Source organism: Hippopotamus amphibius, chromosome 4 (genome assembly GCF_030028045.1).
Source record: "Hippopotamus amphibius kiboko isolate mHipAmp2 chromosome 4, mHipAmp2.hap2, whole genome shotgun sequence".
Taxonomy (NCBI): Eukaryota; Metazoa; Chordata; class Mammalia; order Artiodactyla; family Hippopotamidae; genus Hippopotamus; species Hippopotamus amphibius.
This window is the reverse complement of record NC_080189.1, coordinates 65,317,227-65,333,932: the sequence shown is the minus strand read 5'-3', so window position 1 is coordinate 65,333,932 and position 16,706 is coordinate 65,317,227. Positions and strand designations below refer to the sequence as shown.

The 16,706-nt window shown below is 34.2% G+C and overlaps 1 protein-coding gene across 1 annotated transcript in view; it reads left to right on the top strand.

Annotated features, from left to right (window-relative positions):
* Positions 1–16,125, top strand: part of THSD7A (thrombospondin type 1 domain containing 7A) — a 423,961-nt gene extending 407,836 nt beyond the window's left edge. The window contains exons 23-28 of the mRNA XM_057732183.1: positions 257–430; positions 3,946–4,041; positions 6,843–6,925; positions 7,276–7,486; positions 9,959–10,046; positions 10,735–16,125. Of these exons, the coding sequence (XP_057588166.1) occupies positions 257–430; positions 3,946–4,041; positions 6,843–6,925; positions 7,276–7,486; positions 9,959–10,046; positions 10,735–10,819 (737 nt within the window). The 3' untranslated portion in view covers positions 10,820–16,125. The remainder of the gene's footprint in view (positions 1–256; positions 431–3,945; positions 4,042–6,842; positions 6,926–7,275; positions 7,487–9,958; positions 10,047–10,734) is intronic.
* Positions 16,126–16,706: the final 581 nt, after the last annotated feature.

Sequence of the window (16,706 nt, the reverse complement as noted above, 5' to 3'; positions counted from 1 at the left end):
CATAGTTGACATTTGATATCCTTAAGCAACACATAGCCTATACCCAGTAACATCCAGTCAGAAAACAGCACTATTAACACAAACTTAGAAAACCACATACAAACTTGCAAATATTAAATACTTATATAAATCTTACAAATATCATGTATGACTGGCATACCTAAAAACATTGCTTAGTTGGGTTAAACATAAAATGATTATCTGGCTGGCTACTCTTTATGGGTATGGGTATAAACTACAAACCTGTGTTTTGCAGGTGACTGTTATTTGAAGGACTGGTCTTCCTGGAGCCTGTGTCAGCTGACCTGTGTAAATGGTGAGGACCTAGGTTTTGGTGGAATACAGGTCCGTTCCAGAGCAGTGATTATACAAGAACTAGAGAATCAACATTTGTGCCCAGAGCAGATGTTAGAAACAAAATCATGTGATGGTGAGTGCTGCCATTCATAAAATCTGTTTATTTTAGTTTTGTGTTGATAAGTAAAAGATACAAAATTTTCTGTTAAATAAGCAAATTTGTGAAGATCTCACTTAAAGTTGAGAATTGAGTTAAGGGTTTGATTCTGGATTCTAAAGATTTAGAGAATAAAACTCTTGCCACCCTTCATAAATGAAATACTATAAAAATATTTCCAAGTTTTATGAGCTAAAGAAGACTGAGATCATTAGGAGCACGTTATTTGTACACCTGTAACAATCCTGATGATGTGTGGATCTAAGAATATCCCCAATTTACTTAAATCAAAAGACAGAATTAAAGAAAAATCACAAAGCAACAGCAAAATGAGATATTTTACTGTATTCTCACAAATTGATAAATCAAAGTATTGGTAAGGATTAGCATGAATTTGACATACAGCATATATAAAAAGTGTATGTTTGTATGTCTCTGTGTATATATGTACATACACACAGAGCCATGCACCCAATATAAGCAATACATGACATTTACAAGAACCACAGAGCATTAAAATGTTCCAGTTTGAGAACACAGAAGTCTAAATGAAAACAAAAGAATTGTTATTTAGTGGAGAATGTCTTGCTCCACAAAAACCCCTCTCATTCCTGCTTGTGTTCTGAAGCCATTAAGGGGTATGACATATATTAGCAAATAGTCAAAATAACACCTCTATTACTAAAAAGTTGAAGAAAGCTTAGAATGTTGGAGAACAATGCTTAGAATGAGAGCCAGTTGAGCTAGATGACTTAAGCCAAGAATTATAGAATTATCCACCTTATTAGTTAAATCTTCCCAAATTTACCAACCAGATAAAATATTTCATATTCCTGGGACAGGGCAGTTAAAGGAGAGACAGGTTCGGGGTTGCAATAAATGAAATAATTCCCAAAAAAGGAAAGAATTGTTTGCCCTCAAAATGACAGTGAAGTAAAATTAGGAATCAATAACAACTGCAAAGAAATTCTCCCCCTCCCCCACACACAGAAGTAAAAACTGAAAGCTACATTTCTAGAGTATTACGTATCAAATGTTACGCAGGATGCAGCACAGAAGTACTTAGAAGGGAATTTGAAGCCTTACATTCTTATATAGGACAGAGAAAAGTCTAATGTGAGCTAGACTTTCCCTTTTCTTTTTTTAAAAAATTGAGTTGAAATAGAGTGTAAGCAGTACTGATAAATACAGATTCAATGAGATAGAAAACAAATGAGATAACCAATAAAACCAACAGCTAGTTTTTTGACCTAACAAAATAGGCCAGCTCGTGGCAAAATCAATGAAGAAAAAGGGACAAAATTACTACTACTGAGTGTTTAAAAATATGTTTCTATGAATAAATTTTGCTTATAAATGTAAAAACGACAATTTAGAATGTTACTTATCAAGAGTAATAGAGAAGCTAAACCATAGGTTCTGTAACTATCAAAAACACAAGTCTATCAAATATTCTCACGCATGCACAGACACTAAACCTAAATGGCTTTAATTATGAGTTTTACTAAAATTTAAAGCAACAGACAACTCCCATTTATTGTGAAATCTTAAGAAAACAAAGTTGGGTATAAAAAAAAAAGAGATCGAGATGAGGAACATCTCCCCACTACAACACCAAAATCAAAAACAAAAATGAAAAACAAAAGTGCTTTTAAGTCAAAATTTAAGTCTTCTACACAGTAAAATAGATCATAAACAAGGTTACCAGATGAGCCACAGACTTAGAAAAGATATTTGTGAAGTCAGTTTTAAGGAATTCGTGTCTAGAACAGCTATCCTAAAACTTTTCAGTGTTCCAAGACAATTTCATACTTGTAAAATTGTTCAGTACCCCAAACTGCTTCTCTCTATGGGTTACGCATGTCAAATTTTTTTCATATTAAAAAAGGATAACTAATGTCTTTAAATATTTGATAATTTATTTAAAATAATCCTTATCAATTGTATGTTACCATAAATATTGCCTGAAGAGTAACCATTTTCCAAAACAAAAGAAAACTTTAATGACAGGCATGGTCTAGTTTTACACTTTTTCAAATCTTTGGCTTAACGGAAGACAGCTGGCTTCTCTTCTCTGCTTCTGCAGTCTGTTGCCATCTTAGTTGAGCTTCTGTATATGAAGAAAATTCAGGCTTACTTACCCAGGTGTGTAAGTTAAAGGGGAAAATCCTCACACACGTACTCTGAAAGAATGTCAAAGTCCCTGGACCGTCATTTGGGAATTGTTATTCTAAAATAAAAAATTCCCACAACCCAATAGGAAAAGGCATAGATTTCAGTAGAAAAAAAGGGGTGGGGGTGGGGGGGAGCCAAAAGATATACATAAGCCATTCACAAGAAGAAATCTAAATGCCCCAAAACATTTTTCTTACTGTTTAATAGCTTTGGTAATCAACTGCAAGTTAAAATGACAAGATAGCTTTCCACACCCACAACACTGTCAAGAAATTTAAATCTGGAATGAATACATGTTTGTGAGGGTTTAGAGTAATAGTAACTCTTATTCATTGCTGGTGGGTATATAAACTGTCACCTTTCAAAGAAAAAAGTTAGCTGTATTTAGTAAAGTTTCAGCTATCCCCACAGGGATACCCAGGAATTTCCCTTCTAAATATTTACCTTACAGAAGCACAAGGAGGCTTGCACAAGGCTGACCACTGAGGCACTGTTATAATAGCATAAACTGGAAACAACCTAAAAGTCCACCCATAGAGGAAATAGCTAAATAAATTGTAGTAGGTTAGTGCCATGGAATTCTATGTAGCAGTTGAATTTACTGTCTGCATTAAAAAAATCACATAGAAATATTTCATCTGTAACCTTGATGATTAAGTTTCAAAAAGATGTATGTATCATATGTATCAGTATGATACTTTTTAAATTTTAAGACTGCCTAAAAATAATGCTATAAATCATCTATGGGATATATATATATTTATACTTATATTTATATTAAAAGAATAAAAAACATGTCACAGGAATGCATGTATTGACTTCAGAATACTGGGTATTGCTGGACAAACATGGAGGGAGATCAGGAAGGAATATAATAGAACATCATCAGGTTTGTTATTTTTCTACTCATCAACAAGCAAAAAAAAAAAAAAAAACTAAAGCAAATATGACTAAATGGTTACATTTGTTAAAATTGAATGATGGGTAATTGAATATTTTTTTTTAGTTATTCTCTGTTCTTGTCTATATGTTGCACATTTTATACTTTAAGTAAAACATAAAATTAAATTCAAAATTCAGGTTCACATCAGATAGTATGATAGTAGACACAGAAAATTTGTTGGAATTTAGGTATGTATCTGGAATTTTGTAACATTTATATGGCAACTTCAGGATAATAATTTGACATTTGGATCATTCAGGATGGGCTTTTTATCCCTTTTCAATTGTCTACAAATATTTTATTAATACCCTATCTCCATGATTGTTCTGCTGGCTACAGAATGCCTCTGTTAATGTTTATTGTGTTCCTGCAGATGGACAGTGTTTTGAGTATAAATGGATGGCTAGTGCTTGGAAGGGCTCTTCCCGAACAGTCTGGTGTCAAAGATCAGATGGTGTAAATGTAACAGGTAAACCTCCCATTTCTCTTTGTTCTTTAAAAGTCTTCCTGTAACACACGTGTAATTAGTTAAAGAAAATAATTAAGAAAACAAAGATATTCTTTCAGTATTCCTGCATGGTTGGGTTCACGACACCTGAGCTGTGTACCTGATGACCAATGACAAACTATTTTACTTTTTCATGTTTCAATTAAATTCTGCCTCACCCATCTTAGACATTGCTGCTATAATGTAATTAAAATACCATCTAATTCTAATAAGTTATTATAAGTAAATAATTCTCAGACTATTTGTCCTAGAAATCTTATACATGAATAACTTCTTACATGCTAAGAAAGTCAATGTTTTGTGGACTATATCTGTTTCTGTGCCTTAAAGGCAATATATATGCAGTCCAGAAATATTGCCAAGAGAATATGATTATACAAATCCAAATATTTTGCTTAAATTTAGAAATCTATGATTTACAGTTTTTTATTAATTAATGTAGAAGACCTGTTGGTAAAAGGCAAGTCCAGAGCTTCTGAGTAGCCACTCTACTCTGTCCCCACTCAAAAATCATTACACATTGAAAGAAGAAATCCAAATGAAGAACTTTTCTGAATTTCCTTTGACCCAAATATATCCCAAAGAACTACTCTAATCTATAGTTATTAAAAGTTTCCTTACCTGAGTCCAGTAAATGCAAGGGATCCCAAAGACCCTTATGAAGAGGGAAGAAAATTGACTCCAGAGATGGAGTGAACTATAAAGAACCCAAGGTCAGAACCAGAACCTCAGCCTCAAGCCCATGGATGAAAGATCTAATGTCTCTTCTTAAACATGTATTTGTAGAGATCTAATCTATGGGAATCTCCATAGTGTAGCAGCAGTCTGAGTGTTGACAGTTGACTGTTCAGGGGGACCTGCTGACTTGCTGCCATTGTTTTGACCCTGTGGCAGGGAGAAAAAGCAATATGCATTTTGGTGCCTCTGAGTCATGTCCATTTATAAATTTAACTGTGATATCTACAGTAAGATGACAGGAGCAGGGATCGATATGCTTTTTGGCAAGCATAAACTTTAATATTGAATTTTAAATTACTTGGATTTATTGAAACCTAATTACTCATTTCCTCCCTATGAAAGCTAGAGCAGGATGTCAAATTGTATTGCGAAGATAAGATTTTCTACATGAGAAATGTGTGTTAAGAAACACTTGATAATAGCAACTCCCAGTGGACCCATCTATAACAAAGAAAAGACACCTACCAGGAAACCCTTTGCTCTCTCACAGTATTTTCTGGAAGAAAAGTCTGTTCCAAGCACACCACTCTCAGAGGCAACACGGGGAAACAGAGCTCTGGGAAGAGAAGCATAGGCTTTCTGAACCGGAAGGCATTATAGAGGTGGTCCACTCAACTCAGGTGTTGAAAATTAATGTCTACATTCTTCTTTATTCAGAGGGAACTTTACAGCTTCCCTGGAGAATCCTATTAGTTTTCAGTGTTGGGTTTTTTTTTTCAAATATAGATGCAAATAATAGTTTTCTGCCTTTTCTTCATGTTAAAAGCTCTTCACACTGAAATTGGGGATATTCCCCAATGCAAAAGTTAAGTCAGATTTTAAAAGACTTACCTGTAGAAATCATATTTTCAATTTCTTCTCTATATAGTAAAGTATCCCATGTGTTTATTCCCTTCTAATGCTGTTTTATACAAAAAAAATTGTGTACATGATTTGTGATAAACTCTATATGCATTTTTCTTCCATCTTTTTAGGAGAGATGAGATTCTTTATGAGAAATAGACAAGCATGTAAAGTATATTACCTACCTTGATCGATTGCTTTCATTTTATGAATAGTTGTCCTTATAAGAAACTCAAGATGTTTTACTTTGTCTTCATATGTTTAATGATGATAACTTCAGTATGGCCATGTAACTGCAACTGCCTTGCAATGACTAACTGCTTTTCTATAACAATTTTTCTGTGAATATTTTGTTTATAATATTGAGAGATAAGGCCAGGAATTAACGACAGGTACCTTTGATTAGATTCCAGAGGATCATTGTTTCCATAAATAAAAGAAAAATTTTCCTTTGCTAAAATTCTAAGTTGAACAAGTATGGTTTGAAGCTATAAGTTCTTTCCATGCCACCAATACTGTTTCTTTATGACATCTATTCTCATCTTGAAACTTCATTATAACAACTTCAGCACACCTGGTACTGTACTCGAAGAGAAGGAATAAAGAAGAGGACTCAACAGAGAACTGCAATGTCAAGTTAAAATAATAGTGCAAATAGACCACTTAGAGCTGTATTTGCTTTCCTATGCCCCCAAAAATCCTGAATTAGTGATTTTCTCAAAAAGAAATATGTATTATAAAAAATACATGTACAAGGTAGTCACATGAATTAAAGGGACATCTTAACATGAAAACTATTTATCTGAAAAACCAAGAAAGAGTTTTAACTTCAAAAGAAAATTAAATCTGCTTTTTAATGCTAGACTTGGTCTCAGAAACTATGACAAATAGTTTGCAGGCAATTAGTGTTTTCCAAGTAGCAACTGTAAAATCATCCATTCAACAGGTGCTTGTTGAGCACCTGCTGTGTGGCAGGTACTGTGCTGTCTCCTCTGAATAAGAAGGGCCTCAAGTTCCTAAATAAAGTGGTCAAGGTTAACCAAATATTTCAGTCAGTGCCCTCAGAAAAGTCTGTGGGATTCCCAAGGTGATTCGGGATTCAAAGACAAGTCTACAACAATGATGTAATTTTATCATTGCAAGAGATGCTACTTGTCAAAATATGATTTTCTGTTCTGCAGGGGGCTGCTTGGTGGTGCGCCAGCCTGATGCTGACAGGTCTTGTAACCCACCGTGTAGTCAACCCCACTCGTACTGTAGCGAGGTATGTGTGAATTCATTAGAGTAGACAAGCCAGCTTCATCATTTGTCACCCCACTGCCTCTGGTACAATCTATTTCCCCTCCTCAAAAAGCATATCTTGAGGCATAAAAATTCTATTTTGGGAACTCACTTTTTATCAGTATAAACAATTCTGAATGCACTTGCTTTTACTGTTAGAATAAGTCTGTATAAGTGACAAAAAGTGTGTTCTTTTTTCACGTAGTTTTGACAGGAATTACATGAAGTAAATTCCCAAAACAATACTTCTTTAAAGCCTGCTCTTCAAGTCAGGTCTGCTATGCTTTACAAAGATCACCTTGCATGTACAGTATAAGTCTTCTTCTCCTGCAGACAAGGACATGCAGTTGTGAAGAAGGGTACACTGAAGTCATGTCTTCCAATGGTACACTTGAGCAATGCACACTTATCCCCGTGGTGGTGATACCCACTGTGGAGGACAAAAAAGGAGATGTGAAAACCAGTCGGGCAGTACATCCAACCCAACCCTCCAGTAACCCAGCAGGACGGGGAAGGACCTGGTTTCTACAGCCATTTGGGCCAGGTGAAGTGACCAGACAGTGCTGACGTAGACTTCTTTAGCTATATATTTAACCAATGCCAAAGGATTAAAAAAATGAGCAAGCATTTTCATGTGAGATAATTATTTCATCTATAGTCATTTACTTTGATACTGCCATATATTCTTATAATTTTTTACTATTATGAAAAAAGCACTCATACTCAAAATTCAGAGAAATGAAACTACTTTCTTCTGACAAAAATTTTAGGATTGATATTATTTGTTTTAATTTCAGCCCTAAATTTAGAAGTATAATTATTTTTACATTGAACAAAGCAATCTAACAATGAAAATATTAGCAAAAGTTTATTGTCATTCAGAACTAGAACAAATAAAACTATAAAGACACTCAAGAATTTTCCATTTGACCACAGAGTGTTAAATATTTGAACCTTAAATAGGAAGATCAGTAATGCATGGGATACTTGGCAGCCAGACCAATTTGTATCAGCCCTTAGAGTTGGCACACTCAAAAACTCAGAATCTATACTAGCACCAGATAAACGGGGACAGGGATGGAGCCTTCCTGTCTAAATAGAACAATCTAAACTTGGAGACTGACCAGACCCCTGTCATATTAAACAGAGAGTTCATAATGTAGCTAGTAATGGACTTGAAGCCCATACAGACAAAAGCTTAAAGGCTAATCAAATGTCATCCTTACTCTGCACATTTTCTCTCTTCAGTTGATTCAACCATATACTTATCCCTAGAACTAAGCTGGTGCTTAAAAATGTGCTAGAAGAGCTATGTGGTAACTAGGATCATGCCACTTTTTCTCACACCCTAGAGGGATTACTAGTTCATGACCAAAGGAAATCTCCAGGCAAAGCCAGGCATAAACTACTTCCTAACTCTGTTAGAAACATGAGAAAGGAAAGAAGGAATTTGCATAGCTAGCACATCTCTATTTTTAATGCATTAAGTCAAAACGTTTTCCCTTACTGGTTAATCACTATTAGGAATTTTTTTAAGTATTTTCAATATTTGGGTGATTCATATTTAACCACATCATCCCTGCCTTTGTTAGGTTTTGAGCTGAAGATAAAATTTTGTAAAGCTGACCTGTCTGTGTTAGCATGGGAAACTCTTCCTCTCAGTGTCCAGAACAGCAGGCCAGCAAATGGTCATTTGCAATCTTGACCTTGACCAAGAATCCAAGCAGACCGCCTCACGTCAAAACTGATTTTTAAAGAGAGAATATTATTATTGTCATTTTTCATTTAATATATATAGTTTTCCTAAAGTAAACATTTTGATATATATTAAAAAGGTATATGTTCTAAAAACATACAATTAGACCTTGCTTTTGGTTTATTAAAAACCCCAAAATATTTGTTGAATTTCTCTCAGAGCAAATAAACCCAATAGTAGAACAGCTCTTTTGATTTTGAACCGAGACTCAATTTCTAAAAATCTTTAGAATTGGCGAAAAAAGCTTATTTAGAATATTAACTTAGTTTATTCCCAGCGTATGAACCCCTAAGTGGATCTAGCTCTAGGCAAAAAAAAAAGAAAAAAGAAAATTCATAGTACTGATTTGATTTGCTTTTGATGCCTTCCAAACATTGGATAAACCAGAGTCTCTATGGGGTCAGTTTGCCAATCTGTAATTTTAATTTTAAATCATATGTTTAGCTGTATGTGTGCAACAGAAAATATGTTGGGGTGAGGATCAAGTTAAGTTAGGCAAAGTCATTAGTAGAATCATCCGTTTGAAGTTTATTCAGAATATAAAACTCAGAAGTTCAAAGAGAATGAGACAAGAAAACCAAATTTTAAAAGTTCCTGTCATAAAACTGGAAAAAAAGGAAAAAAGAAAAAAAAAGTTCCTGTCCTATCTGATTCCATATAACAGAAAAGGTAGAAAAAAAAGTTACTTAGCGATCCTTTTATGTTAATCAAACTTGGTTATTTTTTACAAATGATATTGTCAGATCAGTTTTAAAGCATACTCTAAGTATAAACTAGATAAAGGATTATTAATTCCAAAAATGTTAAATGTACTTACTTTCAGTTTATCTGGAAAAAAATATTTAAATGACAAAGTTTACATTGAGATACCTGTCAGCATCAACTCAAAGTTGTAGGACTCTTTCAAAATTTTTTCTTTTCTCACAATTGCCACTGTAAAGATAGGATAAAAATCGGAAGAAAAATGATTATGTAGCATTACACATATATTGGGTTTAAGTAAAATTTTGAAATCTGAACTCAAATTGAAACATTATTTATTGCTTTTCAATTCAGTTTTCATTGATAATTTATCTTTAATGAAGGAGCCTCTAACTCATAATAGCAGCTTTGCATTAATCATTAACTATGCCTAAGCAATAATTCATTTTGAGTTTTGAAAGGACTTGGTCATATGTGAGTGGTCATTGGTCATAGTTAAAGACTGTCATACATATACCAAACTAATGTAAATTAATGCCTAATCTCCATTCTTCTTAGATGGGAGACTAAAGACCTGGGTTTACGGTGTAGCAGCTGGGGCATTTGTGTTACTCATCTTCATTGTCTCCATGATCTATCTAGCTTGGTGAGTGTTTAAATATTTCAAAATCTAAGGGGATCACTTTATTTCAGAGGAAACACTTTCAACTGGCCATAACCAGGAACAGCAACCTAATGTCTCACATAAGTATTCCATATTAGTGTTCATCTGAATTTCTAAATAAGCATGGCTTTAGTCTCAGATGGTCTAAAAACTACCGAATCTAAGCCATTTAATTTCTGAAGATGAGCCAGAGCTGCCCTAGGTCATCTTCTCAGATTTGTTCTCCTTGGTTATATAAGCAAATATGACTTTGTATATGTATGGTGAACTGTAGATTTTTATATTGAATTACTACTGAGGAAGATATGGTAGTACCTAATTCAGCTATCTTTTAAAACATGTATTAATTCTAAATTGTGTTATTTGTAAAATTTTATGGATAAACATAAATGATTATACTATAACATTATTTCCATTGTTAGTACTAGAGGAATTCCATTTAAATAATTTACCTTTCACAGGATAATAAAATATTTGAAGGGTTATGTTTCAGGTTTATTCAGAGCATAAAATAGCAATTCATAAACCAGAAAAACAAATTTTAAGGTTGAATTTAGGCAGTGCAGGCAATTAAGAAATTTATCAGTTTCAAATTTTTTCATTTAAAACAATAAAAATTACAATTGAAGACTGATCCTCCCAATTTTAATGATATCTTTTTTTTTAACAGCAAAAAGCCAAAGAAACCCCAAAGAAGGCAAAACAACCGACTAAAACCTTTAACCTTAGCCTATGATGGAGATGCAGACATGTAAATCATAACTTATCCTGCAACAACCAGTTTCAGCTTTCTGCCTTTGCTGTAGATACCCAGAGGCCACAAAGTTATTCAAACTGTGTGGATTAAAATACATTGTAACTTCTTAAAAGATCTTCATTAAGAGTGAAAATCACAGTGCCATTGGAGCTATCAAGACAGTACCACTTACATAGAAACCATCAGTCCTGAGAATTCTAGGAGATTTAGTTGAATACATGCTGCATTCTGAGAGTTTTATGTGATCTTTTCTGAAATCTGCCAACTGATAATTCACTTTCATCTCTAAAATACAGTGGTGGGATTGGCCAGTTAGGATCCCTGATACAAGCCTCTGTCTGCAGTGTTAACCCATAGTAATTTTCGCATGAAGAGTTTAAACCAAGATCTCTGCACTGCTCTAGTCAAACTTAACAACATGTATACTCAGTTGAATGATACACATTATTATGTCAGATTATATACTTGTTAGTAAGCAATTTTAGTGGTGAATAATGATAAGCTCTAAACTGAGCAGAAAACCCATTGAATAAATTCAGCATCTTGGTGGTTGATGGTCATTTCATTGATCTGCATTTCAGAGGCAAAGACCCTTTTATAAGACTTAATTCTTGTCTCTCTCCAAAGTACGAATGCTGGACATGTACTAGTACCTTAGAAGAGTCCTCAAGTTCAGTATTTTATAGTGGTTATTGTCTGGAAAACTAATTTGCTTGTGTTAATACAGTATGTTTCTACTTTCCCTAATTTTCAAACTGGTTGCCTGCATCTTTTTGCTATATGGAAGGCACATTTTTGCACTATATTAGTGCAGCATGATAGGCACTTAACCAGTATTGCCATAGAAACTGCCTCTTTTCATATGGGATGATGACATCTGTGCTCAGAGACATTTACAAGTTCTTGTGTCCTGAAGAGAGTAAAGTTCAGTTGGGATGGCGACAGGATGGAATAAGCTATTACATCTGCTGTATATACTCTTCCTCATCGCTGCAGCCACTGTGAAATCAATGACATGGCGGTAATTTAAGTGTTTAAGTCCCGAACTCATTAACCCTCCAAAAGGTGGATCCCTCTAGTTGGTTTTTAATTGTACTTGGAAGGCTGTTTATGACTAGATATTTATATTTGTTATCTTTGTTAAAAAAAGAAAAGAAAAGAAAAAAAGGAGCTGGTTGTCTTTTTAATTTTGAGCAGATGGAAAAAATAATGTATTGATTTTTGTAATGAAAGGAAATCAAAATTTTGTTCATTTTTCTTTCTCCCTGATTTGTTTGCTTAGTTTCAGATGGAATGTATTTCAAAATCCATTGTTTTGTCTTTCTCACTGGTAAAATTTGAAGTGAGTCTTTTTAATGTATGATATCAAAAACTAGAATTTTTAAAAGAGAATAAATATTTTGCCCAGGGCTTCATTAAATATCTACACCAAGGGTGGTACACTTTTGCTGTAAAAGGTCAGATAGTAAATATTTTCAGCCAGGTCTATGTTGCAACTTCTCTATTCTGCCATTGTGAGAACACAGCCATAGACAATACACAATACAGTACGTTAAAAAAAATGAGCATGGCTGTTTTCCAATAAAACTTCCTTTAAAAGAAGTCAGCAGGCTACATTTGCAAGTTGTGGTTTGCTGGTCCCTGGTCTAGAAGTTTTTCCATTGCTAACTCTCCATTGTGACATCTTGAGTTTTCATTCATTTACCCTCAGACTGTGATCATTGTTTAATTTCAAAAATGAAAAAGTCATTCAACTTATCACTGTATTGGAAGTAGCTATATTTTTCACAGATGTAGCCCTGGGAATGGCACAGTAAAATATCTAACTCAGCCGGTTTCTTTCGTATGAAAAGAAAATTCAAAAGGTGCCATTAAAAAGCAATACCGTTTTTCAGGCAACATTTACTGGAACAACCTGTGGGAGAGGGGAAGACATTAGGTTTTCAGGTCTTTAAAAAACAGTATTACAAGCTATTTTAGCTTAAACATAGCTGTGTTGCTATACAAGTAGTTTGGACTAGAAGGTATTTTACCTTCATACTAGGGTTTGAACTCCCCCTACTGTTCATTAGAGTATTTGCATTAGAGATTACAAAAAATAGATTAGAATGTCATCCCTCAAATAAACAGATTTCTACATATCTCTATAAGCATTAAATGTGGTAAGCACTAATTCCTTATTCAGTATTCACTGTATTAACCAATGTATGTCATTTCTAAGCAAACAGGTTTTCAGGAAAATGAGAATTTTACCTTAAACTAAATATTTAAACAAGGAAAAGCATAAAAACAAATTTCATTTCATCTGTCTTATTAAAGAGGAAGACAGAAATACTATTGTCACCCTAAAACTGTGATTGTCAATATATGTACTCAGGGGTCTTCCAGATAATCCTCAAGTTGATCTCTTTGAATAAAATGAACTCCATTTGTCCAAAATGGTTGAGAAATAGTCTACTGCAGTTACTTGAAGAATTTCGCTAAGTCTTATGAAATGCATGCAACACCCAATACCCTTGAAATTGTTGACTAGAAGAAAGTAGTATTACTACTAATGCTATACTTACAATACTTTAAAAGTCATTAATTTAGAAAGCAGATCAGTATCATCCTACCTATATTGTTAAAATTAAATGGAGTAATCAAAATTGTAAAATGTTATGAAGATACAAGACGATCTTATTCATAACTTAATTACCTTTTACAGCATTACATATAGGAAGGAAACCAGGTTCCATGCGAGCTAATACTAGGGAGCATACTGGAAGTTCATCATTAGGATAAATAAATACTGGATGGCCTCTTGTTAGAAAGGTACAAGGAGGAGTATGTAGCTAGCTGACTATTTTGGACAAATGAAGGTTACTATATTCATGTTTATAACATGAAAATGGCCTTATTTTTGTTCCTGGCATGAGTCAATAATGAGTTAAGTACTTTACTGGAATTTCATCAAAACCTTATTCCTCATGTTCCTTCTAAGAAATCAGGAGGGGAATATAGTAGTAACTTGTCTATTGACACTTTTGCCTTACCAAAATGGTCTGTGGGCCCACAAAGATTAAGAATTACTGTAAGTATAAAAGTCGGCTTGGTATAACAAAAATTAAAACTGCTGACACAGTAGTATGCTATTTTGTTGGACTGTTTCCATTTAAACAGCATAGAAGTGGCACAACTGGTCTCTCTTGAGAGAGGGTGGTTTGCTCATTGATCAATATCTAACCTAGGAAATTGACCATCATCCTATTTCAAAGCCTTTTTGAGGACACGACAGTGTAGCTTAAAACTGATTTGAAAAGGAGTGCATAAAATCATGTTCTTAATTATAACAAAGCACAAAGTACCTATAACAAGACAAATATTTATTGAATTATCACATGTAAGACACTCTGCTAGGCACTGTAAAATATTAGTAATGGCTTTTGTTTACATATGGATCTAAGACATTCAAAAGAAGGAAAAAAGCTTGAGTGAAAATGACCCACACATCACCCTTCACTCTAGATTTGGTGTTCAGCGTGGTTAGTATTTTTCCTTATGTGATGTCCATGTCCTGGGCCATGCTGGCAGGCTTTGGCTATATGGCTCCTCCACCCTCAGGCAGGTGGTGAAGGTCATAGTGGCTTAATCAGAACCCTCTTAAGTTCATGGACATTTCAAGATAAAGTCACTATTTAAAAATTCTTACAGGAAGCAAGTAACACCTCTCAAGTTTTTTGTTTTAATCTCCTCTAACTCCCTATGTGTCCTTGCTCCTTTAAGATGATTTTCAATGCCTGATCTCTCTCTACTCCGCTCTCTTATCAATAACTAATGTTGTCCGCTTCCCCCAGAACCACCTTCTGCTAAACATGCCTACATTTTTAATAAGAAAAAAAAAGAGGTGAATACCTTTCCTACATGTCTTTCCTGTTGGAGTCAAAGTGTCACTTTGTGAACAGCCTGATTTAAACAGAATATACTGGTCATAGACATAAGTGAAAAAGAAAGGAAAGCTGTGGAAGACATGCCAAAATAAAAATAAGACATAGACCTTTTTTGTAAAAATGTCAATTCCTACCTTAGGTTTAGTCCTACCCAGTACTCTCCCCCTCCACCAACCTTCCCCTTGTGTCTTTGTCCATGTGCTACCCTACAAGACAGCGAGGCAGGCTTGCACCTTTCAAAACTTACAGAAAGAAGAGCCTGTTCTTAGGCTGAATCAAGGTTTGAATAGATTTGCAAGAATCAGGCTTCCTAAATGAACCAGGGTCTCACTATTTTTAAAAATATTACCAAATTCAAATATTTCTTGTTCTGTTTCCCCTCTAAGCTTGAGGGTGTTGAAAGGAGAGCAGTTTGTGAACAAATTGGTAAGAAATCACATCAGCCAGTGATCTTTCCTGGGTCTAGTTGAGATGTGAGAACTGAAACTTCTGCCTGTCCCTTCTGGTCCTGCCCTCAGGTGGTGGGGACTGCAGAGCAGGATTTCAGGCATCTGAAACTGGAGTGTGGGCCCAGCAGACTTGACTCTTTATAAAAAGGATGTTTTGCAGTGTGATATGATAATTCTGTATCTGGCAGGGACACTGAAAAATGGTTATGTCTACATTATTAAATGAGTAAAACAAATGCTAAATGGATAGAGTTAATTTTGTAGTTTTATCTTTTCGGGCTTCTACCAAGCCAGGTCTTTAAATGGGCAGTTATATGAAGACATTTAGTTTGTGAGAGTCATGTTTCCAGCGATTGAAAATCTCTAGTCTATTTCATTGGGTGTCAGTCTTACTGTACTTTGTAGATTTTTTTTTAAGCAATAGTTTCTAGATTACCTACTTTGAACCCTCAGTGAGCTTTTCCCAGCTATTTTTCAGGACTCTATTTTTTTTTTAAAGTAAACATTAAGATTTCCTTTCAGATACTTCTTCCTGCCTATTTGTAGCACAGAGATTTGAAGCGATCAGTATCTGTCACTGTAAATATAACTTTATTAAGTTTGCAATGTCTTTCTATAAATTATAATCCCCTAAATGTGTCTTTCTGGTTAATTTAATTACCTGAGTATTTATTAATATTTTGTTTAAGGAGGCAGCTGTCTAAGAAGTTTTTGTTAATATTACTTTGTAAATTGTGTAATGTAATTTATTTTAAATTATGTACATTTCTTTTTTAACGCACAAAATGTCTATGTACAATTAACTACAGATTTGCAAATAATGTCACTAAGCTTTATTCAGTTAATACAGATGGCATGTGAAGATGTAATATGCTTTTTTACATTTTCATATGGGTTATTTGTAAATAACTATGTTGCTGATAAACATAAACACGGAAATCATTTTCATTCTACTCATGTCTATCTGTGTTTTAATTTGCATCATTTGCTGCTCAAATGTGGGTTAAAATTTTTTTCAGTGAAAAAACAAATCTTTTTAATACTGTATTGCCCTTTCCTGGGTCTTTTTTTTTTCTTTTTTCTTTCTTTTAACAATTCCAATTTAGAAAGTTTGAGAGATGCAAACCTTTGCTTTAGAAGTCTGCAGAGGCCACAGATTAATCATCCTGGACAAAGGACCTCTTGGTTTCCAGTAAATTAAAAGAGAGTAAGCAGCAGAGGACAGTAAAACATGCTAGAATATAGTACCGCTCTTCTTTTCCCCTCAGTCAGAAGAGAAGCCTCTCCCTGTCCCTTTTCCCTACGTCTACCAGTAACAGACCAATCCTAAAAAACAAGGCAGGAGCTCACACATTAACAAATTAAGATCTGCTTCATTCCCAAAATTAAGATTTACACATTAACAAATCCAGGAAGGGAAGCACAAATTAGGTAAATTACTGCTAGGGTAGCTTGCAAGTAAAGCATTTTCTGAAATCACTGTTTGCTAAAATATAACTAATAAGCA